At 51.9% G+C, this 26,687-nt stretch overlaps 1 protein-coding gene and 1 pseudogene across 2 annotated transcripts; one reads left to right on the top strand and one right to left on the bottom strand.

Moving 5' to 3' along the window:
• On the top strand, window positions 1–26,296 carry MAP1S (microtubule associated protein 1S). 2 transcript variants are annotated; one of them, XM_059918122.1, is made up of 7 exons: window positions 1–131; window positions 1,379–1,480; window positions 2,985–3,067; window positions 3,894–4,034; window positions 4,635–7,005; window positions 24,856–25,091; window positions 26,055–26,296. In XM_059918122.1, exons 1-7 carry the CDS (start codon window positions 11–13, stop codon window positions 26,208–26,210), a joined length of 3,210 nt encoding a protein of 1,069 aa, XP_059774105.1. In that variant the 5' UTR covers window positions 1–10; the 3' UTR covers window positions 26,211–26,296. The 2 variants fall into 2 exon arrangements, with proteins under 2 accessions (XP_059774105.1, XP_059774106.1); XM_059918123.1 differs by lacking the exons at window positions 24,856–25,091; window positions 26,055–26,296 and adding an exon at window positions 9,316–9,435.
• Window positions 20,080–22,736, bottom strand: LOC132362079 (serine/threonine-protein phosphatase 2A catalytic subunit beta isoform-like; annotated as a pseudogene).
• Window positions 26,297–26,687: the final 391 nt, after the last annotated feature.

Raw genomic sequence — 26,687 nt, 5'->3', positions numbered from 1 at the left:
CGGCGGGAAGATGGCGGTTTCGGTGGCAGGGCCCGGGTCGGTGGAGGCGCCCAGTTCACTGCTGCTCGTGGTGGGCGGCGAGTGCGGGTGCCCCGGGCTGCTAGCCTATGTGCTGGAGGAGCTTGAACGAGGTCGGGCCGGCCCGGGAACGCGGTGTCGGGGAGGCGGGCGCGGCGGCGCATCTCGGCCTAAGGGCCGGGGGATGGGGCGGGGGGCGGCTGGATCCGGGGGCCCCGGTGCCCCGATCCCCTTACCGTTAGGCACAGGGCTCAGGCAGAGGCCGTGGGTGCCCGCAGAGGAAACAGCGTTCGGGTTTGGGCTGGGCTGCTCCGCCTCGAGCGGGTTGCAGACCGGGGAGGGGATACGGGCCGAGGCTTTGGGACCCACGCGATTGGGCAGCATGGGCAACGGCTCCACTTCCCGCCCTCCGGGCCCTCCTCGAATCCTCGGGCCTTAGCAGCCCGGGCCTGGAAGTCCTGGAGGGAGGAGCAGGGATGGGGAGGCTGGGCCCGGAGCTCCGGGGCCTACTTTCCGCAACTCCATGAGGAACTGCTAATTGGGGTGTGGGCGGGTGCTGCCTGCTCAGGGGATTTGGCACCTGGGGATGTGAGTCATAGGTGCACCTGCAAGGTTTACCTGCAGCCACTTGGCACGGTGGGACCGGCAGGCGTGGTGCACCCCAAACCGTGATTGGAGGGCATTCATCCATCCCCCATCTCTCAGATCGGCAGGGCCTGCCGTCCGTGGCCAGTAAAATGGGACGGCAGCACACATCTCGGTTCACAGGATTAAGGAATGTCACCCCACAGGGCATCAGGGATAGCGTGGGGACCATGGGCAGGCTCAGGCCTGCCCTCACAGGACTAATGGGTCTGGTTGTGGGGGCGGGTACCAAAGTGAGTGAGGAGATGGACCAAGTTTTAAGCTCAGATGGTTACAGGAGTGTTCAGAGAATGCAAAGGGCTGAGAGGACATGAAGGGTGGGGAGAAGGACCTCTGGGCAGTGGGAACAGCTCACGCAAAGGCTCAGAGATGGGAACTGTGCCTGGCAGGGCTGAGGAACAGTGAAACCAGTGGTGGGGGTGGGAGGATGACAGAGGGGACAAGATGACTGTTTAGGAGGCCGGGACTTTCTTTCTGATGTCCTGAGTCTTCTCTGTAAAATGCCTGAGTTACACTTTGGGTTCCTTGAGGGTGGATGCGGTGGGCTCCAAAGGCACATTGGATGGTTCTGAATTTCCAGGCCGTCATGTGCAGGGGCAGGTTGAGGGGAGGGGCCTGTGGCGGCCCTCGCCAGCCATCCGCTAGTTATTGAAATATTCTGGGAGCTGGGAAGCCCAGCTGATTTCCTACCTCCCTTCCCCCCTCTCCCCACCAGGCATCCGGTCATGGGACATTGACCCTGGCGTCTGCAGCCTCGATGAGCAGCTCAAGGTCTTCGTGTCACGGCACTCGGCCACCTTTTCCAGCATTGTGAAAGGTGAGGCTGGGGACCCTGCATGCCCCAGCTCTCCCCTTCGGTTCATTCAGTGGACAGGTGTTCTTTGAGTGCCAACTCTATGCCAGGCATGGGGGTCAGGGAACGGCTGTAAGCAGCAACAGTAATAATACAACTGAGATCTACTGAGTGCAGAGCAGGGGCAGGCCCTGAGCAAGCACTCACTTCCTTTGGTCATCAGCAACCCACAAGGCAAGAACTTGTGTTTTTGTTCCCAGTTGACAGGTAAGGCAGTGAGGTGTGGGGGACAGGGAGACCTCTGAGGAGGGTCTTTTTGGATGAGAAGCAGCTGGGGCTGGTGTGTAGGGTGGAGGGAAGGGCCCAGTCAAAGGGACAGGACATTTGGAAAGTGAGGGGCTGCTGAGCGGGAATGGAGGGTGGAGTGTAGGCCTGGCGTGGCAGGGACTATGTCTGGTTTATGCTTGTGACTCCTTCACAGGGCCAGGTACACAGTAGATGCTCAATAGATGGGGAGCTGAGAAAGCAAGATCGAGGAGGGAGTTGGGGTTCCTGGGCCAGCCCCACATGTCCCGTGGCTCCCTGGGGATTCTGGGGTGACCGGGGTGAACAGAGCAGCTGCTGGGCGGGGCCTGGGTGTCGCCTGCAGCTCCCCCCTGCCTCAGCCAGCCTGTTGAGTCACCTCCAGGCCGCTGCAGGAGGGGAAGGAAGTGTCCGTCGCCTCATTGTCCTAGTGGTTCTGGGTGGCTTCCTGACCCTCACCATTTGGGGGAGCTGGAAATCCCATCCGCTCTCTGTGGCCTTGGCAGCCACTTCCCCTCTCTGTGCCTTAATTTCCCCACCTGAATGGGGCAATATCCGCACATGATAAGAAGCCCGTGATAAACTGATAAAGGGTAACCAGCAGTAGAGGGTCCTTGCCTCTCCAGACGCAGGGCCGGGTGCTTCATGTTTGAAACACATCTGGTCTCTGGGGGACAGACGAGGGTTCGGATCCCAGAATCAACCCCACTCCCCTCTCCGTGGCCCATGAGGCCTCCCTGCCCTCGGCTGCCTCCTGCTGCCCCTCGCTGCAGCCCCACCTGCCCCTTCCTGATCCTCAGACACAGAGAGCTCAGTCCTGCCGCAGGGCCCTTGCCGATGTTGTGCCCTTTTCCTGGTGTACCTTCCTTGGCCCTCCCTGGGCTCAGGCTCCTTGATTAGAAAATGAGGGTGACAGTGGCGTCCCCCGCAGGGCTGAGAGCTGTGAATTGGGCCCTGCCAGCAGTGGAGGCCTTGTTGTCACTGCTGTTTCCAGCGTGAGGCCTGCCAAGGCGGTTTCCTGTTCTTGCCTCATCCTGACCTGCAGCTCTGCCGTATGCCTGTTAATCCCTGGATGACCCTCTGGCTGGGGGTCCTGGGAAGCGGAGTCCTGGAGGGGCTCATGGCCGCCTGGGGTCACACAGTGGGGCAGGGTTTGACCTTGCCACAGGCTGACCCCCAGGCATGTGGCTCAGCCCTAAACTCACAGGGCCCGGTTCCCCCACAGGCCAGCGGAGCCTGCACCACCGTGGAGATACCCTGGAGACGCTGGTCCTCCTGAATCCATCAGACAAGTCCCTGTGTGACGAGGTAGGGAAGGGTAGGCTCCTGGGGGGAGCGGGCTGCTGGGACGAGTGCCATCCCCTGGCCTCACCTCACGTGTCCTTGCCTTCATGCTGCCTGAAATCCTCTTCTTGACACCCAGCAGCAGCGAAGCGTCCCCCGATGACTCCAGCCTCGATTTATTCCCTCCTCAGAGCTGATGGTGGGAGCGGGTGGAATCAGAAAAGGCTGGAGTTTGGGAGGAAGGAATGAGATAGGGAAGGGCTGGAGGTGGGAGGGCAGAACCCAACCGATGTTTGCGTCCTGTGCGTTCCCTTGGGCTGGGCTCCGCTAGTTGTCTGAACTGACTTAATACTTCTAGCTTGTGGACATCTGCACTCTTCTCTCAATTTCCCGTGAGAAAGATGAACAAGATAGAGCCCCGGGACACCCCTCCAGATACTCTTGTACAGGTTGATTCCTCTGATCAAAAATGCTCCCTTTTGCCCCCTGAAGGGGCTCTGGAGGAGACAGAGCCAGACACAGACCCCTCTTCCCCATGGCACCAGGGCTGGGCCAGAGGGAGAGGTGGGCCTCGGGGAGCCCAGAAAGGGTGTGCAGGGCTTCCAGGAGGAGGGGGCACTGGAGCTGGGCTTTGTAGAATGAGCAGGAGTTGGGAGCAGGGATAGGGGGTCGAGCCCAACAGGAGGCCCACAGGCTACAATCCCGGCTTCTAGTTTAGTACTGGCCAGGCCGTCATGGGGACAGGAGTGGGTGGTTATATATAGATTAGGGGCTGGGGACCACCCCAAAGAGGGGTGCTGACTATGTCACTGCACAGAATAGGGCCTTGAACACTCTCCCCCTCCCTCAGCTCCGGAACCTTCTGCTGGACCCTGCCTCTCACAAGCTGCTGGTGCTGGCTGGGCCCTGCCTGGAGGAGACGGGGGAGCTGCTGCTCCAGACAGGGGGCTTCTCACCCCGCCACTTCCTCCAGGTCCTGGGGGACAAAGAGGTAAGCCGCCCCCTCACCATCCTGCCTCTGAAGCCTGGCTTGTCCCCACTGGGCTGAGTGGCTCCAGCGACCTGCTGTCCCCCTGAGCATCGCCCTTCCTCCTCTGTGGGATAATGGTGGTGGCGTGTGCTCCTCCTGGGCCCAGTCCCATGACCCACTACAGTGTGTGGGCCTGTAGATCAGCAGATGTCTCAGAGGCTTCAAGTGGCATCGCACATTCTAGGTCCCATCTGAATGGGGGTCCCTTCTGAATCCCTTAGTCTGGGTGGGGCAAAATGAGCAAAAAACTGGCAAACCATGTTTGGTTTGATAAGAACCAGTACACAGGGGTGGCGGGGGCGGGTGAGTGTAGAAGGTCTCTCTGGAGGATGCTGTGCTTTAGGAGTTGAGAACAGCAAGTGCAAAGGCCCTGGGGCAGGGAGAGTGAGAGAGGGTGGGGGAGGGTAGAGGTGGACAGGTGGTGATGGGCCCTTCTGGGCTGTGGGGAAGGCTGGGTTTTTGTCCTGAGTGTGACAAGGGCAGGCAAAGGGCCTTAGTTTTCCCAAGGGGCTGGGTGTTGCCTGGCTCCAGGTGACCCCTTAACCATTCCCCCCTCTACAGATCCGGGATCTCCTGGCCTGCACACCCCCGCCTGCAGACCCGCCCAAGCTCACCATCACCTGCCCGACCTTTGGTGACTGGGCCCAGCTGGCACCCGAGGTGCCCGGCCTCCAGGGCGCGCTCCAGCTGCGGTTGAACCCTCCAGTACAGCTGCCGGCCTCTGAGGGCCTGCGTGAGTTCCTGGAGTACGTGGCCGAGTCGCTGGAGCCGCCGTCCCCCTTTGAGCTGCTCGAGCCTCCGGCCTCCGTGGGCTTCCTCAGGCTTGCCCGGCCCTGCTGCTACATCTTCCCTGGTGGCCTTGGGGATGCTGCCTTCTTCGCCGTCAATGGCTTCACCGTGCTGGTCAATGGTGGCTCCAACCCCAAGTCAAGCTTCTGGAAGCTGGTGCGGCACCTGGACCGGGTGGACGCCGTGCTGGTGACCCACGCGGGCGCTGACAGCCTCCCCGGCCTCAACAGTCTGCTGCGGCGCAAGCTGGCGGAGCGTGATGAGGCGGCCGCTGGCGGGGGCTCTGGGGATGACCGGTTGCGCAGGCTGATCTCCCCCAACCTGGGCATCGTGTTCCTCAATGCCCGTGCCGCCGCCTCGCGGCTGGTACGCGGGGAGGATGAGGCGGAGCTGGCCCTGAGCCTCCTGGCCCGGCTGGGCATCACCCCCCTGCCTCTGAACCGTGGGCCGCTGCCGGCCGAGCCCACTGTGCTCTTCCAGAAGATGGGCGTGGGCCGGCTGGACATGTACGTGCTGCACCCGCCCTCGGCCGCCGCTGACCACACGCTGGCCTCTGTGTGCGCCCTGCTGGTGTGGCACCCCGCGGGCCCCTCCGAGAAGGTGGTGCGCGTGCTGTTCCCTGGCTGCACGCCGCCCGCCCGCCTCCTGGATGGCCTGGTCCGCCTGCAGCACTTGGGGTTCTTGCGGGAGCCTGTGGTGACCCCTCAGGACCTGGCGGGGCCTCGGCGAGCTGAGAGCAAGGAAAGCGTGGGCTCCCGGGACAGTTTGAGGAGAGAGGGCCGGACGACAGCACCCTCCAGGCCTGCCCAGGAGCGCCCCGGGGTGGCCCAGAAGGAGCCACTGCGGGCTGAGGCCCCTCGCAAGGCTGAGAAAGAAGCCAGGCCCTCCCGGGAGGTGAAGAAGGACCCCAAGCCGAGCGCCCCTCGGACCCAACCCCGGGAGGTGCGGCGGGCGGCCTCCGCTGTGGTCAGTGGCAAGAAAGCGGGTGCCCAGGTGGCTCCCAAGCCCCGCAGAGCACCCAACACACCCCGCCCGGGTGTCCCACCAGCAGAGAATGGGCCCCGCAGCCCACCTAGCTTCCGGTGCAGAGAGGCCAGCCCCGCCACGGAGGCCTGCGGCTCCCCGGCCCCCCGGCTGGTGGCCACGCCCAGCCAGGAGAGCAGCCTGGAATTGGGGCTGAGCCCAGCTGGGGAGGAGGGCGGCAGCTTGGAGGAGAAGACCCTGGAGCTGCTGTTGGCCACCAGCACCCCCGAGCCGTGCACACCCTCACCCGCCGGAGCCCACCAGGGCCCAACTGAGAGCAGCGGGCCACTGTCACTGAGCCCGCTGCGGGGTGGGGAGCCTGGGCCGGATGCGTCCCCCACAGTGACCACCCCCACAGTGACCACTCCCTCGCTGCCCGCCGAGGTGGGCTCCCCGCACTCCACAGAGGTGGACGAGTCCCTGTCCGTGTCCTTTGAGCAGGTGCTACCGCCACCACCTGCCGCCGCAAGTGAAGCCGGGCTGAGCCTCCCACTCTGTGGCCCGCGGGTGCTCCGCTCGGCCTCCCCACACGACGTGGACCTGTGCCTGGTATCACCCTGTGAGTTTGAGCACCGCAAGGCTGTGCCCATGGCGCCAGCACCTGTGTCCCCCGGCAGCTCCAATGACAGTAGTGCCCGGTCCCAGGAGCGGGCGGGTGCTCCAGGGGTGGAGGAGACACCACCCACGTCCGTCAGCGAGTCCCTGCCTACCCTGTCTGACTCGGACCCCCTGCCTGCCGCCTCTGGCACCGCGGACTCGGATGAGGACACAGAGGGCTTTGGGGCCCCTCGCCGCGACCCACTGCCTGACCCGCTCAAGATACCCCCGCCACTGCCCACCCCACCTAGTATCTGCATGGTGGACCCTGAGATGCTGCCTCCTGAGCAGGCCCGGCAGAGAGAGGGCCTCGGCCGTACCCGGAAGCCCCTCACCCGCCCCAGCCGTGGCACTGCTGCCCCCAAAGCCACTCCAGTGACCGCTGCAAAGACCAAGGGGCTGGCCAGTGGGGACCGGGCCAGTCGGCCACTCAGCGCCCGGAGCGAGCCTAGTGACAAAGGAAGTCGGGCACCCCTGGCCAGAAAGTCCTCAGTCCCCAAGACAACCACTCGAGGTCCATCCGGTAAGTACCTGGGGGTGGAGTCCTGCAGTGGGTTCCCTGCCCAAGTCCTCCTGTTCCCTACTTGCTGTGTGGTCTCAGCCATCCGCACCACCCTCTCTGGGCCTCAGTTTCTCCAATAAAATGGAAGCTCTGGTCTGACTCTCTAAGCACTTGCAATTCCAAGGTGCTCAAGCAGTACCATCAATGGAAATGTAATGTGAGCAACATCCATCGTGGTGAATTTTCCAGTAGCCACTGTAAGCAAAAAGAAACAGGTGAAATTAATTTTAATAGTATATTTTATTAAACTCATTTGTGTGGAGGGTCCCAAGACCACCCGCAGGTTGGATGATTGCCTAGGAGGACTCGGTGTATGGTCATACTCATGAGTTTATTACAACAAAAAGATACAGAGCAGGGTCAGCAAAGGCAAAAGACATGGGGGAAGTCCCAGGGAAACCAGGCACAAGCTTCTGGAAGCCTCCTCCCAGTGGAGTCACATATCATGTGCTTGATTCCCTGAGCTCCAAGCTGTGACGACACGTGTGAAGTGCCGTCGATCAGGGAAGCTCCTTAGAGACTCAGGGCCCAGGGTTTCTATTGGGGCTGGTCGTGCAGGCACCCTCTATCTCACACGTACGCTGGAAAGGTTTCCAGGATCCAATTCTTGGACACCAACCGGGTGTCCCACAGTTGCCCGCAATTCTGACACTGTCTACCCAGAGACAGAATCACATTCCACAGGTAAAGGGCTCCGTCCCCCGAGCACCCTCCGCTTCAGGTGCCAGTCACAAGTCCAGGCTGTTACCCGTGCTTCTGACTAACTGGTTGTAAATCGGAGGTTCCCATGCCCCCCTCCTTCGATTTGATTAATTTGCCAGGGCTGCTGACAAAACTCGGGAAAACCCATTTACTCACTAGATTACCAATTTAGTATAAAAGGCTCTTAAAGGATACAAATCAACAACCAGATGAAGAGATACATAGGGCGAGGTCCCAAACAAGGGATCTTATGTCCTCATGAAGCTTGGGGCCCTGCATGGTAGCACAAAGCGTTCTGGTTCCCTGGTGTGGAAGCTCTCTGAAAAACGGCCAAAAAGCTGCCTTTTGAGGCTTTTATGGAGGCTTCATTACATAGTCATGATTGACTAAATCATTGGCCAATGGCGATTGACTCAACCTGAGGCCCCTCTCCCCTGCCCAGAAGTCAGGGCGCAAGACTGAAAATTCTGACCCGCTAATCACAAGGTTGGTTCTCCTGGCAACTAGCCCCCACCCTGGGGTGGGATCCAAAGTCACCTTCATTAACATAACCCGGTTGTGATGGAAAAGGGCTTCTTAATAACAAGACACCCATTTCACCTTTTTGGCCCTAAAGTGTTTTCTGGAACTGAGGACTAGAGACCAAATATAACAAAATATGCTCCCATTGCTCATATTGATCAGAAAATTCCAAGGGTTTTGGGAGCTGTGAGCCAGGAACTGTGGATGAAGGACCAAATGTATCTGAGAATGACCAAATATATGTATTTCTTATAAATCACAGTACTGCAGTCCTCCCCCTGGTGGAACAGATCCCTTACAGCAAAGCAATCATACCTATCACAGCACTTATATTTGGGGTCGCATTTATTAGAACAGATGTAGCAATAGTACCGACATAACTAGGCCAGACATTTGGAGAAGCCGGTGTGGGGTAGGGATGGATGGATTGATTGATTTTTGGCTGCGTTGGGTCTTCGTTGCTGTGTGGAGTCTTTCTCTAGTTGCGGCGAGCGGGGGCTACTCTTCATTGTGGTGCATGGGCTTCTCATTGCGGTGGCTTCTCTTGTTGCAGAGCATGGGCTCTAGGCGCGTGGGCTTCAGTAGTTGCGGCACGTGGGCTCAGTAGTTGTGGCTTGTGGGCTCTAGAGTGCAGGCTCAGTTGTTGTGACGCACAGACATAGTTGCTTCACGGCGTGTGGGATCTTCCCGGACCAGGGCTCGAACCTGTGTCCCCTGCATTGGCAGGCGGATTCTTAACCACTGCGCCACCAGGGAAGTCCCGGGATCGATTTAGAGAAACGTCATTTGCTACTTGTACCTTACGATCAATTTGTGCAGAACTATTCAGCACAGAAATCAGCTGGTGATTAGCTAGATCCTGCTCCTCCTCAGGCCAGTCATTTCCCACAGGTATTACCTCCTGAGGAGGCTTTAACTCAGGCTCTCAATACATCATCAATAACAGTGTTACCATAAGACTCATTTACATGAGGTAGTTGAATCTTACCAACGACAAGGTTACGCCGTATCGAAATATGGTTACTGTACGATTCATTTTCATTACAGAACAAATCAGTAAGAGCTACAGACGTGTTCACTTTGCCTTCCCAACAGAATCTGCCTTTACCCGTATACCAGATGGTATTAAGGACAGAGGTCGTGACCACTGGCCACGATTCAGTTAGCTCCGGATTCCAAGGTAACCGGGGACAAGTTCACAAGCTTATACTGAGTCTGATTTCCATTGTGTGTTGTATCACAGGGCCCACCTCCCTCCTATGGGGAGGACACGAGTTGTATTTAGAATATTCCTATCCCAACTAACTGCTGCAGGGTATATTTTATTTCTAGCTTTACTGGAGGTGTGATCAGTCAGGGTGCATCTGTGTAAATCATAAATGTCCCCAGAGAACTTCCATAAGCTTGGAGGGCCGTAATATTCCCATAGGTGTGTTCGCCCCTGAACCTCAGCAGCTAGGATTGAGGGCCACTGCCCCGGGCACTTCAGCCTGCATATGTATTTAAATAGTCAAGAGGCCTTGTTGGATCGGGGTGCACGGCTCTTCCCAGTGCTAGTTCTAGCATATCCAGCATTATTGGCAGAGTCTGCCTGACCCACTTTGCTAAAACCTCATTCTCTTTCCAGGCTGGCTCCCATCCTTCGCCTTCCACCTGGAAGAGAACTCCCCCTAGTCTGCCTATTCTAATTAATCTTTTTCCTCTGAATGCCACTCCTCCTTAAAAACAAATTTCATTGTTTAAAAAAAAAAAAAAAAACAAATTCCACTTGTCCTAGGATACCTACTAGCACCTATTTACCCTAAGGCTGTTTCTGGCTTGTGGGTCAGTGTTGTTGAATCCACCAGAGATGTTGTTGCCATTGTGTACTAATGGCCTGGGTGCAGATAGGGTGCATGTTTTGCACCCCAAAATTTTGGGTCCCCCAGACTAGGCCTAGATGCGTGGTAAGCACACCTAGATGTAATTTAATTTAGTTTGAGTATGCCATGAGGCTTTCCATGGCCTGCCTTGTCTCTGGTAGGGCCGTACCCCAGGGGAACTTGAGCTACCATGTGATGCCCACTGCTTTAATCCCATCAGGGACCCAGTGTCTTTCCCTATTTTGATGAATCGTTTTCCATCCACAAAAACAGGGTGACATGTGCTTGTGCACAGCACACCCTCCCATGTTGGGCATGCTGCCATTATATTTTGTCCATCATAACCAGGGACCTTTCTAAGCAATTGATTGTCAAGATCTATAATTACACAGTGATTACATAGATCAGTCTGCTGGGAGCTATACATCACACAGTTTGAAGTCCCAGTAGGAAGCAGTTCCCAAATGTTATCCTTTGTAGTAGATGTAGCCCGAAAAATAGGAGTCAGAAGATACAGGCGCATCGCTAGAATTTCATTTAATCTTTTAACAGTTGGTCCTGTTCATTAATATATCTCAGGACCAGAACGTCTTTCCAGAGCAGTGCCATTCAGGTGTGCAGGCTGCTGTTCAATCTTGTCGGGTCCCAAAATCAGGGCTGATCTCAGCAAACTAGCTTCAGCCTGCTGGGCATCTGGTATGCTTCTGCTAAGAGATTATATTATTCTCTTGCTCTGAGGCTCTCTCCAGGTGCTAATAAAATGTTGGATTTCCCTCATTGCATATCCCACTTATTCATCCCTTTACCCTCAGCTGTTATTTTTCTTCTCCATTTGTCATTTATCTTTACCTACACTTTTCCACTCTTGGAAGGGACGTTAGTTTGGCCACCGTGCTGGTCCAGATTGCTGCCAGGACACTAGGCTGGCAGGTGTCTCCCCTGCCCCGTCCACTGCCGCTCACATAGAGTAGGGTTACACAGGTACAGAACTAGTGGGCTCTTGCTCTTGCAACCGCTAGGCAGCGCGGCAGCATTCACCGTCAGCACCAACTTTGCCAGAGGGGGTGAAGGCACATTCCGGGCCCATCAGGCCCTTAGGAATTCTGACATAAAGGTTTAAAGGTAGAGTTACAGTTTCTTGTTTAGGAATCATCCCTGCTTCTGGCCCCCACAGTTGCATCCCTGGTTCTGGGACCACTGCATCGAGTAGGAGAAGAAAAAAAAAAAGTTGCTGTGATGCGGGGAAGAATGATACAGTCGCATCAGCATCTTCCCCCACCCCGACTTGCCCACACCCCCAGAAAAGTGGAGGAATCTATCCAGTGGGGACCCGCCCTCAGCCCCGTTCATGTTGAGTGTGGGCACATGCTCGTGACGGTGTGTAAGCCAGCCTCTCAAGCCTGTATCTCCCCTGGTTTTAGACAGCAAATGCTTCAGCCGCCCATTCCAATTTTCTATTAAACCATTACTCTGAGGATGATACGCAACACATCTGGTGTGAAATCTCTCGCCACTGTTGGACAGTATGGGCTGTAAAGTGCACCCCTTGGTCCGAAGAAATGTAACTCAGTGGCTCAAATTGTTACAGTATTTTCTGTTCCAATCTTTCAGTATTTTGAGCATTTGCATCTACCATCAGGTATGCAAACCCAGTGCAGGGTGTCTGTTCCCGTTAGGGCTCATTGATAGCCCCCCCGCCCCAGGGCTACTGGCTTCGGTCCAGTGTAATCCACTTGCCGGCTATGTGTGGGGCCCTGCATTGCTGCAGCCCTCTCCCCATGCCGACTCATTCATGGACCGCCCTCCCAAAACGTTCACTTGGTGGTTCAGTGACCTTCCAAACCTGGAAGGGGTTCTCCTGGTGGGCATTGACATGTCCTACTTTAACACGCCCCTTAAATTCCCAGAGTGATTTCCATAAGGCCGCGCCCCATGCAGGCACCCCTTTAATAGTCCAGGTTTCCATTGCCCATCTGCCCGACCACACAGCCACGCCATGGGCTGCGGCCCAGGAGTAAAAACCCAAACATAGGGGCTTTTACCATTGCTCAATTCTTCCACCACTGCTAGGAAAACAGTGTGCAATTCAGCCCACTGAGCCGATTTGTTCTTGCTGCTTCCAATCAGAGTCTCGCCATCCCCTGGTCTTAATGCAGCCGCTTTCCAAGCAGGTTACTATCCATTCATCTTGAAACTGCCATCCGTAAAGCAACCGCGCTTTGTGGTTCAGTTGAGAGCCGTCCACAGGGCAAGGCCACGTGCCAGTCGGTTCCAGCAGCTCCTCAGGTGGCTCCGAAGTCGGTCCTAGAGGAAAAGAGGCTACGTGCTCATGATCCAGTGGGTGCCTCCCTGCATTCCCCTGGCAGCGTGCTCTCGGATGAACCATTTCTCTTTTTATTATGGAACACTTCTGGGCACTGCGTTCATTGGAGTGTTTCTCCAACATCACCCAAGACATTATGGGCATCTCAGGTTTCATGATTATTTTATGTCCATCAGTAATCGAGGTGACCTCAGTTAATGCCCAATCGCAGGCTACTAATGGTCTCTCAAATACTGTGTATGGGCGGCAGCATCTCGGAATTTTCTGGTCCAAAATCCCAGTGGTCACTGCTGGGAGGTGCTTGTGGGCTTTTGCCAGAAGCTCCAGTCTGCAGAGTATACAGAGTATGGCAGACACTTGCCAAATCATATCTGAGTTGGGGGTCAGCAGGGCCCAACGGCCAAGTTGAGAGGGCTGCCACTGTTTGCAATTCAGACACAACCTGCTCTCGTTCGGGTCCCCAACTCAGAGCTTTCTTTCGGGTAGTCTTACAGATGGGAGCAACATTCCCAGATGAAAATCCAAATCAACCAACCAAACGCTGGGCTTCTTGTTTGGTCCTGGGGAGGACAGTGACAGCAATTTATTTTTAGTCTCTTGTGGAATATCCCAGGTGGCCCCTGCCCAGGTTCTTCCTAAGAATTTGACTGTTCGGGCAGGCCTGGGGACCAGTGCTGGATTTACTAACCCACCCCAGTTGGTCATGTGCGTCACCATTGCACTCAGATCAGTCCTAGCCTGCCCTGTGGTTTCCGCTATCACCATAATGCCATCAGTATAGTGTATGATTACACTGGCGACCCGCATTAAGTCCACGTCCCTTCTGACCAAATCACAACAGTAAGCCAGTGAGTTCAGATACCCCTGTTGCAGCACAAGAAAGGTAAATTGGGATCCTTCCCATGTGAAGGCCAACTGCTGCTGGCTCTTTTCTGAGATCGAGACAGGGAAGAAAGCATTTACGCGGTCACTCACTGAGTAGCAGCCTCCTTGCATTTTCTGTGTGTCCGGAACGGCTGAGCCGATGGGTGGTACAACTTAGTTTAAGTCTCGATAGTCTACAGTTAGTCTCCATGAACCATCCTTCTTTTCCCCAGGCCACACAAGGCTACGGTACAGTGAATTCGTGGGTACCCACACTCCAGCTTCTAGCATATCATGAATTAAAGTGGTCGTCTCTTTTTGTCCACCAGGCGTTCTAGATCACTCTGTGTTAGCCACCTGTGTGTGCTCGGGCAGTTCTAGCAGCTCCCATCTGGCGTCGCCAATTAAAACTGGCCGGAGGGCGGACTTACAGACCTCTGCTTTACAATATTAAGTAGGGGAGGCAATCCCCAGTCAGCCGTAATCTCCATCCCAGTAATACAGTCAGGTAAAGGAGATGTGACCACCTCACACAAAGTCTGTTCACTCACCCCAGTTTTCATGCCAATGTTCACCTTAATCCCATCAACGTTTGCATCTCCAGTTCCTCCCAGTCTAACCTTAGCCTCCCCCCCCCCCCCCCCCCCCCCCCCCCGCAAGACTTCACCAACAGGTGTTGGAATCACAGTGCTTTGGGCTCCTGTATCTAGGAATCCTGGGAAAGTCTCCTCCCTCTCCTGGCCGTTTTTCTCCACGCCTGTGCAGATGGCCTTGGGTCCCCACCCCCGGGGTGGAGCCAGAAGATCCTGGCCTCTGCTTCAGTCTTTATCTTGATTAATCTTCCTAATCCTCACCCTCAGGGGGTTCCTGGTCAGGTTTCTCCTTGTAATCTTTGCCTCCTGGCTTTTGAAATTCCTCCAAACTAGAGTAAATAGTGGACTTGTTTGGGGCCCTTTAACAAAACGTTGGGGGCCGCACTGATCCACCCAATCTCTGGTAGTGCTGCATCTGTTGCCGAAAACTCGGCTTCTGTGAACCAGTGCCACCTCGAATCTTGCAGGGAGAGTTTTGGGTGAAGTAGAAAAGAATAGCTTTAAAAAAAAAAGAACAACTTTATTGCTTTGCCAGGCAAAGGGGGGCACAGTGGGCTCATGCCCCTGAAAAACTGTGTCCCCCAACCCAGGGGGGATTTGGTGAGGAGTTTTGTAGCAGTGGTTCAAGGGTGGGGTTGTTGATAAGATTAAGGTGTGTGCAGGGCCTGTACTCCTTTAATCCGGTCTCAGGTAATCTCTTGATGAGCTTCTCTGGTTCCTTTCATCTGGCCTCAGATGCTGTTCTCTGGAAAGAATAATGCTGACATCTTCCATTTGTTGGGGGTTTTAGTTCTGTAAAGAGCTCAAAGATACTGTTATGTGCATCTCTTGAGGTGGAACCAGGACCCTGCCCCAAGGCTGCACTATTGTTTCTTGGCGGCTCCTCCCTTGTCTCTGCATCCTCTCCCTTCCCTGATTAGCAACTGTTTGAATCTGCCCTTTGGGACTCAGGGAAGGTCATGGAGGCTGGAGTCTGTTCCCTACAAACAAGGAACGGGGGACACAGAAAGGCTTCCGTCCCCAGGAGCCCCACAGGGTGCTGCTCGGTTTCACCTGTTTCAACTCTGTCAGTGTCTGCTTTATTCATTCTACATTTCAGCAGCCATCTGAAGATTACCACTCCACTAGGTCAAGTCCCTTGACTCTCCCCTTTGTCTCTCCCCATTTTCTTAATTACTCTAATGTTCTTGGTGTCATCAGGGAAGCTGAGATAGCAGATCTGATAAGGCTTCTTGAACTGTTGTTCAGTTTTGTAGCAGTAAAGTTCCATGGGGTGCCCATGCAACAAGGGTCCTGTTAATCACAGCATTTACCAAAACCTGGGTAACAGGCATATTCAGTGGGTGAATGTCCCAGTTATAAAGCTAATCCCACATGGCTTGCATAGGAAGCATCTCAGCTGCTTCATCTGGGGTGTCCCACTTGGCATTTATGGGGTGAGTTGAGCAGTCCCCCCTCTCAGGATAAACACATGTTTCAGTTGCGTTTATCCAGTCGACCAGGCTGGTTATTCCTTCGGGAATAACCTCCTGTGTGTCTGGAACAATCTGTGATTGTTCAGTAGTGAGCTTCGGGTCCTGCATCAACCCAGATGTGCTCTTCTGCTTGCAGCCTTCAAAACCAAAGACACAGCCCCCAAACTCCCACGATCCATTTTGGTAAAGGTTCTTCACGAAACTGATGATACCAGTCTACAAAGTGAGTCGGTTTCTTTACACTCTCTCCCCTGGTTTTAGTTGTTTCTTGGTTTTGCCCTCCCCCTACATTAACTACCTTCTTGGTGACCAGAGACCTTAGAGGTATTTCCTGTTGCCCCTGCATAATTTTTCCCTCTCTGAGCGGCTTTGAGGCTAATGGCCAAACCTCAGATCTACCCAAATCTGAACTTGGTTCGACATCAAGACCCGAACGAGCACTTTTTTTAACTTTCATTTTGGCTAATAGAGATAACAATAACCAGGAAGCTGTGTATTCAGCATGCTGCTTGCTTATTATTTTGCATTTCCTTATATATCCAGCGAGCCAACTCCTTGGGTGTTGCGTCTACTACCATTTCTACATTCCATTGGTAACTTTTACCTTTAGTAACTGGTCACAGTGCAGCTGCAGTTTCATACTGTGGGTGACTAGGTAGCTATCTGGGGATCAGCGTTTGCTCATTCCCCACCCTTTTATCCTTTCTCTTTAAAAAACACATGTTTCTGTGAGTGAGGGTCATTCTAGCAAATCCCACTCCTGACACCAACCGAAAAGGGTTCCTGGACCCAGTTCCACTGTGTGTGTGTCTGTGTGTAGGTTTCCCCACACCAACAAGCAATTCTTGGATGCCAGCAGGGTGTCCAGGAATTCAAATCAATTCTGACACTCTCTACCCAGAGATAGAATCACATACCACAGGTAAAGGGCTCAGTCCCACAAGACCACCCTCCACTTCAGACGCCAGTCACAAGCCCAGGTTTCTACCTGTGCTTCTGACCAACTGGCTGCAAACTGGGGGTTCTGATGACCTCCTGCAACTCAGGATGCCAATTGCAAGTTGAGTTTGTTACCTGTGCTTCTCACTGACTAGCTATAAATCAGAGGTTCCCATGACCCCCTCCTTGGGTTTGGTTAATTTGCTAGTGCAGCTTACAGAACTCAGGAAAAACCCATTTACTCCGTAGATTACCAATTTATTACATATAAAACACTGTTAAAGGATACAAATCAACAATCAGTTGAAGAGATACATAGGAGGAGGTCCCAAACAAGGGATCTGATGTCCTCAGGGAGCTTGGGGCCCCACACAGTGGCACGTAGAAGCACTCTGGTTCCCTGATGTGGAAGCTCTCTGAAAAAGGGCCAAAAAGCTGTCCTTTGGGGCTTTTATGGAGGCTTCATTACATAGTTGTGGTTGACTAAATTATTGGCCAATGGCCATTGATTCAACCTCAAGCCCCTCTCCCCTCCCCCAAAATCAAAGGGCAAGACTGAAAGTTTCAACCTCTTAATCATATGATTGGTTCTCCTGGCAACCAGCCCCCACCCTGGGGTGGGATCCAAAGTCACCTTCATTAGCAGAAACCTTGTGTTGGAAAGGGCTTGTTTTGAATAACAGACACTCATTTCACTTTTATGGCCCTGAAGTGGTTTCAGGAACTGAGGACAAGAAACCAAGTATTGTAACAAAAGATGCTCCCATTGCTCTTACTGATCAGAAAATTCCAAGGGTTTTAGGAGGTGTGAGGCAGGAACTGTGGATAAAGACCAAATACATCTGAGAATGATCAAATTTTATATGTATATTTGGAAGGGTTCCCACCATTTCCCAAATGATAAGAAGAGTGGCTCACCATGGCTACACTGCTTGTACAGCAATGTAGTTTATGCTGTAAACTTGCTCACCCCTTCCTGGGGAGTCTGGAATTTTGGAAATGGTGGGAACCCTTCTGAAATCCAAGTTCCCAGAAGGCAGCCAAGGGCCAACCTGTCAGCTTTCTAAGGATAGCAGTCTTGGGCTTGCTGTGCTTTTTTTTTTTTTTTTTTTTCAAATTCTTAAAAATTGTGCTAAAATTAATGTAACATAAAATTGACTACCTTAAGCTATTTTTAAGTGCACATTTCAATAGCATTAAGTACATTCATATTGTTGTACAACTATCACCACCGTCCATCTCCAGAACTTCTTTCATCTTGTGGAACTGAAACTCTGTCCCCATTAAACACTAACTCCCCATTCCTCCCTGTCCCCAGCCCATGGCAACTACCATTCTACTTTGTGTCTCTGAATTTACTATTCTAGGGACATCATATAAGGGGAAACATACAGTATTTGAGGTTTTTTGTAACTGGCTTCTTTTACTTGGCATATTGTCCTCATGCTTTATTCATGTTGTAGCATGTGACAGAGCTTCCTTTTTTAAGACTGAATAGTATTCCATCATATGGATGGACCACATATTGTTTATCCATTCATCCATTGATGGATACTTGATTTGCTTCCACCTTTTGGCTATTGTGAATAATGCTGCTATGAACCTGGATGTACAAATACCTTTTTGAGACCGTTGCTTTCAAATTTGGTGTATGTACTCAGAAGTGGGATTGCTGGATCTTACGGTGATTCTGTTTTTAATTTCTTGAGGAACTGCCATACTGTTTTCCACAGTAGCCGTACCATTTTATGTTCCACCAACAGTGCACAAGTGTTCCACTTTCTCCACATCCTTCCCATCACTTGTTATTTTATGGCTTTTTGATAGTAGCCATCCTAATGGGTGTGAGGTGGTATCTCACTGTGGTTTTGATTTGCATTTCACTAATGATTAGTGATGTTGAGCACCTTTTCACGTGCTTGTTGGACATTTGTATATCTTTTTAGAAATGTCCTTTGCCCATTTTTGAGTCAGGTTGTTTGTCTTTTTGTGGTTAGGTTGTGATAGTTCTCTATATATTCTGGATATTAATCCCTTATCAGATAATGATTTGTAAATATTTTCTCCCATTCTGTGGCTTGCCTTGTTACTCTGTTGATAGTGTCCTTTGATACACAAAATTTTTTGATTTTCATAAAGTTGAGTGTGTCTATTTTTTCTTTTGTTGCCTGTGCTTTTGGTGTCATTGCCAAATCCAGTGTCATGAAGCTTTTGCCTTATGTTTTCTTTTAAGAATTTTATAGTTTTAGCTCTTATATTTTGCTTTCTGAGTTAATTTTGAGTTAATTGTTGGATATGGTGCTAAATAAGCATTGAACTTCATTCTTTTGCATGTTGATATCCAGTTTCCCAGGGCCATTTGCTGAAAAGACTGTCCTTTCCCCATTGAATGTTCTTGGCACCCTTGTCACAAATCATTTGACCATATATGTGACAGTTTATTTCTGGGCTCTCTATTCTATTCCATTGATCTGTATGTCTGTCTTGATACTAGTACCACATTGCCTTGATTACTATAGCTTTGTAGTAATTTTAGAAATCAGGAAATGTGAGTCCCCCAACTTTGTTCTTCTTTTTCAAGGTTTCCTTGGCTACTTGGGATCCCAGTGAGCTTCCATATGAATTTCAGAATGTATTTTTTCTATGTCTGCAAAAAAAAAAAATCACTGGGATTTTGATAGGAATTGCATTGAATCTGTAGATCACTTTGGGTAGTGGTGGCATAACAATATTAAGTCTTCCAATCCATGAACATGGGATATCTTTCCATTAATTTATGTTCTCTTTAGTTTCTTTCAGTAGTGTTTTGTAGTTTTTGTGTACAAATATTTTACCTCCTTTTTAAGTTGATTCCCAAGTATCTCATTCTTTTTATGCTATTGTAAATGGAATTGTTAATTTCCTTGTTGAATTGTTCACTGTTAGCGTATAGAAATGCAATTGTTTTTTGTGTGTTAATATTGTATCCAGCTATTTTCTGAATTCATCTATTAGTTCTAACAGTTTCTTTTGTGTGTGTGGAATCTTTAGGATTTTCTACACGTAACACTATATCATCTGTGAACAGAGATAACTTTACTTTTTCCTTTCTAATGATTCTTCTTTAAATGTTTGGCAGAAACCCAGTGAAGCCCTGGAGGTTTTTATTACTGATCCAATCTCCTTACTATTTATAAGTCTATTCAGATTTTCTATTTCTTTGTGGGTCAGTCTTGGTAGGTTTTGTGTTTCTAGGAATTTGTACATCTCTTCTAAGTGATCCAGTTTGTTGGTGTATAATTGTTCATAGTACTCTCATAATGCTTTTTATTTCTGTAGATTGGTAGTAACATCTCCACTTTCATTTCTGATCTTACTAATTTGAGTCTTTTTCTTTTGTTTGTTTGTTTAAAATGGAAAGTTTATTTGCTCGGTACACCAAATAGAATGCAAGCACTGTCATGATAAATATACAGAAATATGCAGATCAACATAAAATAGTAATTTAGTTTAAATGAAGGGAAATCTCTTTAAATGTTATGACAACGTACTCCCAAGAATTTTTCAGTTAATTATACATTTCAATAAAATAAACAGTAATGAATTAAGTGGAAGTTAGCTTTATGAATTTTTCTTAAAAATAAAAATCCAACCCTATTAATCCATGCCAGTTAAACACTCTAAAATCTCCAAGTAAGTGCAAAAGGAGATGGAGTTAGTTACCTTTTTTGCTTGAACAGTCCCAAGGAAAGTGGTTATCACAAATACAGCAGGCAAACTGTTAAGACCAACCGATCTAGAACATAGTGTTGAACTAATTTCAGTCTCAAGTTGTGCTAAATGCTCATCATTAGTATGGCACAGTTTGGTCCATGATATGGTTTAATGCCAAGACAGATCCCAATTTGTTACAGAAACACATAGATTACTGTTGCTTTTTTTTGTTTTGTTTTTAAATATATATATATTTTAAAAGCCAGGTATACTTCCACATACAAAGGCAGGTTTTCCCAGGAGGAATTTACAGAAAGTAGTCAGGGGTGCACCGGGTCACATGAGGCTCTCCATGACGAGGTGCTGGGTCAAACTGAAGGAAGGAATACTTCAAAGTGTCATCTAATTCCATGATAGCAGCCTGGTTCCCACAACGATAACAGTAATTGGGTGCACTGAAAATGGTAACCACATTCCGATCGTGACACCAATTGTATCCCTCCATTACAAGTTGGTGAGCACGAGAAACCAGAGTGAAACCATTGGCATGGTTAAATGTTTCAGAAATATCTTGTCCAAATGTGTAGCCAGCACCGCGTGGTGAAATACCCCACCCACCACGATCATCTGGATCTGACCATAACGGATCACACATTGGACCCTCATGTGGAACTTCTTGTAAACGATCCAAGGCTCTTATATGATCCAGTGTATCTATGGATGGGGAAAGGCCACCATGGAGGCAGAATATCTGTACATCTACTAAAGCTGTAAGTGGCAGATAATCAGACAGATCTGTAAAGTATTTCCAAACATTGGCATTTCCATACTTTCACAGACATTCATCATAAAAGCTATATACTTGGGTAATTTGTCAGCTTTCGTCTTTTCCTCTCAATATTGTAATATGTTCTGGATAACGCACCTTTAATGCCACAAGAAGAGTCAGAGTCTCCACAGAATAATAACTTCTGTCTACATTCTCCACAGAATAATAACCTCTGTCTACAATCGGTGATTTCCCACCGATTCTAAAGAGTTCCATAAGATCATGGAATTGACCATGCACAGCTCCACAGATGGTAACAGGACAACGGACCTCTTGCACATTTGATTCTTTTGTTAAAATTTCCTTAGCCTGGTTCTCGTTAAGTTGTTTACACTCGTTCAGCTGCTCGACCCACTGGAGCTGCTCGACCCACTGGTGCAGCTCCTTGGTGAACGCCTTGTCGTCAATGGTGGCCTGAGCCCCTCCCCCGCTGCCTCCGGCCCCCCTCCCCGCCCCCGCGCGCCCCAGCGCCGGGCGCCGCTCCCCTCGCCCAGCGCCCCCGCCCGCAGCCAGCTCCGAGCGGGAGTGGAAGGAGCCAGGAGCGCGACCCCGCGCCACGCCCAAGCCCCGCGGGCGGCTCCGGGCACACGGCCCCCAGCAGACCCCCGCCCGCCCTGGCCCGTTGGACCGCGTGCCCCTGGAGTTGGTGAAAGGCGCGGGGAAGGTGCGGGTTTTCCACGCCGCTCCCGCCGGACAATGGGCACCTGCCGCCGCCTCCCACCTGCCGGCCGCTCCCGGTTCCCTTGCCCCTTCTCTCTCGCTCTTTCTCTCTTTTTCTTTCTTAGTCAATCTAACTAAAGATTTGTCAATTTTGTTAATCTTTTCAAAGAACCAACTTTTGGGTTTGCTCATCTTCTTCTGTGTTGTTTTTCTACTCTCTGTTAAAATCTTTGCTCTATATTATTTCCTTCCTTCTGCTAGCTTTGGATTTACTTTTGGTCTTCTTTTTTCAGTTCCTTAAGTTGTAAAGTTAGGCTGTTGATCTGAGATATTAATAAAAGTGTTTATAGCTATAAACATCCCCTTTATCACTTCTTTCCCACAAAAAGATTCTCTTTGTCTTTATCTTTGAACAGTTTGATTATCATGTGTCTCAGTCTGGTTCTCTTTGAATTTATCCTATTTGGGGTTCGTGGAGTTTCTTAGGTGTTTATGTTCATGTCTTTCATTAAATATAAGAAGATTTGGGCCATTATTTCTTGAAATAATCTTTCTGCCCCTTTCTCTCTCTTTTTTCTTCTGAAACTCCCATAATGTGTATGTTGGTCCTCTTGATAGTATCCCATAGGTCCCTTAGTCTCTGTTCACTTTATTCAATTATTTTTCTTTTTGTTCCTCAGACTCAATAATTTCCATTGCCCTGTCAACAAGACCGCTGATTCTTCTGCCTGTTCAAACCTTGAGTGGAATCTTTCTAGTGAATTTTTCATTTCAGTTATTGTACTTTCCAGCTCCAGAATTTCTTTTGATTTACTCTTATGTTTTCTATCTCCTTATTGATATTAGTATTTTTTCCATACATTGTCTTCTTGGCTTTTTCCACATCTTCCTTTAGTTCTTTGAGTATCTTTAGGGCAGTTTTTTAAGTCTTTGTCTGGTGAGTCCACCATTTGGTCTCTCTTAAGGACGGTTTCTGTTAAATTTTTTTTCCTTTCACTGGGCCATACTTTCCTGTTTATGTACCTTGTGATTTTTTTTTTTATTGCAAACTGTACATTTGAATCTACTAATGTGATAACTTGAGATCCAAAATTTCCCCTTCCCCAGGGTTTGCTGTGGCTCTTTCCTTTGTTTGTTTATTGTGGGCTGTCTCTGTGCTGGGGATCAGTCTGTGGTTTAAACTTAGGGTGTTCTCATGTCTTTTCTGATCCTGTACCTTTCGCTGGGCATCTGTGGTTGCTTTCTAAATTCCCCTGTATAGTAGTTGCTTTTGAGTGTCCTAGTGCTTAAATGTTTGGCTCCCGAAAGGGGAAAAAGAAAAAAAATGAAAGGGGAAGAAAAGAAGAAGAAAAAATTTACAGTCCTTTAAGTCCCATGTAAGTTGCTTCAAACTTATGCTGAGGGGCTGCCAGCACAACTGTCTAGATGGGGAGCAGATTCTTGGAGCTTCCTACTGTACCATCGTCCCAGAATCCTGCTGTGTTCATTCTTTCCTGCATACTACTGTATCAAAATGATTTTCAGCATGTAATCAATATAAAATATTAGTAGATAGTTCCCTTTTCTCTTTCCACACTACATCTTGGGAGCCTGGTGCGTGTTTTGCACTCGCAGCATGCCTTGGCTCACACCACGTTCCAGTGCTTGGTGGCCACTGCATCAGTCAGAGCAGGTCTAGAATTACCGAGGGAGGGCTGGTGAGAAAGCAGCGACAACGATGACAGTCATAATAACTCCAGGTCACGTTCACTGAACGCTTGCTCTGGACTGAGCCCTATTCTAGTTGCCTGGTGTCGTCCTGCCCTCCGGGAGCTGACAGGCATCTCCAGCTTCTCTCCCCATGTGGCTTGTCCTCAGCTCCTGGCCACCCTCGTCTCTTGATTGTCTTCTAGCCTCAGCGCCCCCCTGAGCCACCACTTCTTGTCTTTCCTGGGCAGATTCCAGGAGAGGCATCTGATGGGCCCTTGTGACCTTTGGCAGGTCAGGGGTTCCCAGCATAGTGGCAGGGAGAGAGAGAGGGTGACCCCTAGGGCCCATGAACAAGGTTGGCACCCGGAGGCTGGAGATCATCTGAGACCTTCTCTTCCTGGGCATTTGGCCTCTTTCCAAAGGCCACAGTCTTGGCCACTCAGGGTCTCCTGCTCCCACTGCTTCTGATAAACCAACCATCGACATTAGTGTCAGCAAAGCCTGTCTTAAAGGGCCAGAGGGTAAGCATTTTCAGCTTTGTAGGACAGATGGTCTCTCTCTCAGCTGCTCAGCTAGCTACTCACTCAGCTAGGTGTTGTAGCACAAAAACAGCTCAGTAAGTACTCAGTGGGTGTTCTAGTAAAACTGTATTTCCAGAAGCAGGCAGTTGCCATATTTGGCCCACAGGCCGTAGCTTGCCGGTCCCTGCTCTACCCCTGTCCTCCTGCCCCATGACTTCTGCCCACATTCCCTTTGTCTTCGCTTTGCTGTTCTGCCTCTGCTGCTCCTGTCCCCCTCTCGCCTTCCACAGCCACGGTGGCTTTCCCTTCCTGGGGCACCACTCAGGGTCCTCGACACCACTGTCCCCAGTTATGAGTGAGGGGCGCTACTTGCCCAAAGCTGGGGGTTTCATTCATTCTGCAAATGCCCCAGCAGCCCTCTGGGCCCACACCCTGGTCTGGGCAACGTTTATGATCTTAAGACACCAAACACCTGACAGGCTTCCTGTGCCCAAGACCTGACTACGTCCTCAATCAGTTGATGAGTTCACTGGCCCAGGAATGGTGGCCTTGTCCCCCTTGCACAGGCTTTGGGTTCAGGGCATGGACAAGGCCCTGAGAGCAGCTGCCCCAGCTCCATCCAGGCTGCCCAGCCTGCGTCACCCTCTCTCAGCTCTCCTTCCTACACCCACTCTGGCTCCCTGTCAACCTTGAGGGCAGGGAGTTTTGTTTGTTTTGGTCACTGCCGTGTCCCCAGGGTGCGGTGCCCAGGAGAGTTTGATAAATGCCCGATTGGCTCCCCTTGAGTAATTAAACAGGTGGATGCTGCTGAGAATTCCAGGTACTGCTGCTTTAGGAACTCAAGCTCTAAAACCCCCTCTTCCAGGGAGCCCTCCCTGGCTGCCCCCTCCCTCAGGCCCTGGGGATGTCTGTGTCCAGGGACTGGCCAGGGAGTGTCCAGGCACTGAGGGGTTGGCTGGGGTATTTGCAGGACAAGCCAGGGAGAGCTTGTCAACCATAAAACGGAGATCAGCCTTCCTGCCAGGGAGGGAGCCACTCAGAGAGGTGCAGGTGGAGCTGGGAGCCTTGTCCCGGGCCCTGGGTCTCGGCCCCTCCCTGTCCCGAGAGCTCACGACTGACCCCATCCCTCTTACCCACAGGGTCAGCTGGCAGTCGGCCAGGAGGGTCACTGGCCCCGCCGAGCTCCCCCGTCTACCTCGACCTGGCCTACTTGCCCAGCGGGGGCAGTGCCCGCCTGGTGGACAAGGAGTTCTTCCGGAGGGTGCGTGCGCTCTGCTACGTCATCAGTGGCCAGGACCAGCACAAGGAAGAGGGCATGCGGGCTGTCTTGGATGCACTTCTGGCTGGCAAGCAGCAGTGGGACCGTGACCTCCAGGTGCGTGACGACCCGGGTGTGAGACAGTCTCAATGACAGCAAATGTCACTGGGACATTGCCCAAGCTCTTGGCACTGGGCAGGGCCAGCGCTTCCCGGTGTCTTCCTGCTGAACCCACACTGTCCTGTGAGGTTGGTGTGACCTTCACCAGCATCCAAGGAGGGAGTGGGGCTCAGAGAGACTAAGCCATGCCCCCAAGGCCATGCGGCAATGAGGTCAAATGCAGGAGTCCCACCCAGCTCTCGGGACTCTGTTCCTCTTACATCCACTTCCTTGTCTGCAGCAAACCTGGGTGAGGTCGCAGGGTGGGGCTGGTTTGATCACCTCGCCTGACCCCTGGCACTGAACCTCCCTAATGTTATGAGAATCAGCCAGGAGGAATAGGTGAGATGTGTGGTGTCTACACAGCTAAGAACGTTGAGAATTGACCCTGAGGGCTGGGGTTGTCCCCATGGGAAGCCTTGAAATAGAACCTTGAAGGGTGAGGTGAATTTGGATAGAAGGAGCCTCCAGATACCTGGCCGCCCACTCAGCCTGTGAGTGTGCTGACACCCAGCCTTGCACACAGCTTATGGAGCAGCTGGGAGGGAGCGTCCCGGGCAGAGGGCACAGCGTGGGCGAAGGCCAGTGGCGGGAGCAAGCTTACTCTATTCAGGGAGCTGGAGGGAGGCCTGGGCAAGAGAAGAGGGGGCGATGGCAGCGGTGGGGGTGGGCGGGAAGCATGGAGAAGAATTCGCAGAAGAGTGGTCCGGTCTCCTGGGTTGTGAAAGGGTCCTTCGGGTGCCATGGGAAGGAGAAGGGACTTCGGGGACAGGCTGGCCGCCGGCTGCAGACATCCAGGCCAGAGGTGATGGAGGCGGAGATAAACGCGGTCAGAGAAGAGGGGCCTCAGATGCCTTGGGGCTGGGCCGGGAGGGCAGAGGGCGCTCCCCCTCACCGTTGGTCCATCTGTCCCACCCACAGGTGACCCTGATCCCCACCTTCGATTCGGTGGCGATGCACGAGTGGTACGAGGAGACGCACGCCCGGCACCAGGCGCTGGGCATCACGGTGCTGGGCAGCAACAGCACTGTGTCCATGCAGGACGAGGCCTTCCCCGCCTGCAAGGTGGAGTTCTAGCCCCGCCCCCAGCACCACCCCCCGCCCCGAGTCCGCCGCAGTCCTGAGGTGCACCTGTGTCAGAAATAAACCAGGTACTCCGCGCGGCTGTGGCCTCAGTTCCTTCTGCCGGCAGGAGACTTGGCAGCACCCCGGACGGTCATTGCTGCCATGTGGGTCCCCAGTTTTGGGGGGGGGACAGCTTCCGTGGCATCCCCAGTAGCCTCCAGGTCAGGCATGCTCTGGATTCCGTGTCACAGATGGGAAAACCCAGGCCCAAGGGAGGCAGTGCCTCTCAGGTGATGACCCCTGGCCAGTGGAGCTCGCCGCTGACCATGGCCCTCCATCCCATCCCAGCGGCCGTGAGGGCCCCGTTCTATAGACGGGAAAGGCAGCTGCCAGACCCCGGCCACACAGACCATTTAGTGGCCTAGCAGAGATTTGAACCCCAGTCTCTGTGCTCCAAAGCCATTAAACAAAAGTTGCCCTCTGTTCCTA

This window comes from Balaenoptera ricei, chromosome 3, assembly GCF_028023285.1.
Source record: "Balaenoptera ricei isolate mBalRic1 chromosome 3, mBalRic1.hap2, whole genome shotgun sequence".
NCBI classification, from domain to species: domain Eukaryota; kingdom Metazoa; phylum Chordata; class Mammalia; order Artiodactyla; family Balaenopteridae; genus Balaenoptera; species Balaenoptera ricei.
Note: the sequence above shows the minus strand (reverse complement) of the source record. Positions and strands in the feature narration are given on the sequence as shown.

Excerpts from the sequence above, each read along its gene's own strand:
- MAP1S (XM_059918122.1), top strand. The coding sequence starts at position 11 with ATGGCGGTTTCGGTGGCAGGGCCCGGGTCGGTGGAGGCGCCCAGTTCA. Across the intron at positions 4,035-4,634 it reads AGGTCCTGGGGGACAAAGAG|ATCCGGGATCTCCTGGCCTG; the intron begins GTAAGCCGCCCC and ends CCCCCTCTACAG. Across the intron at positions 25,092-26,054 it reads AGTGGGACCGTGACCTCCAG|GTGACCCTGATCCCCACCTT; the intron begins GTGCGTGACGAC and ends TCCCACCCACAG.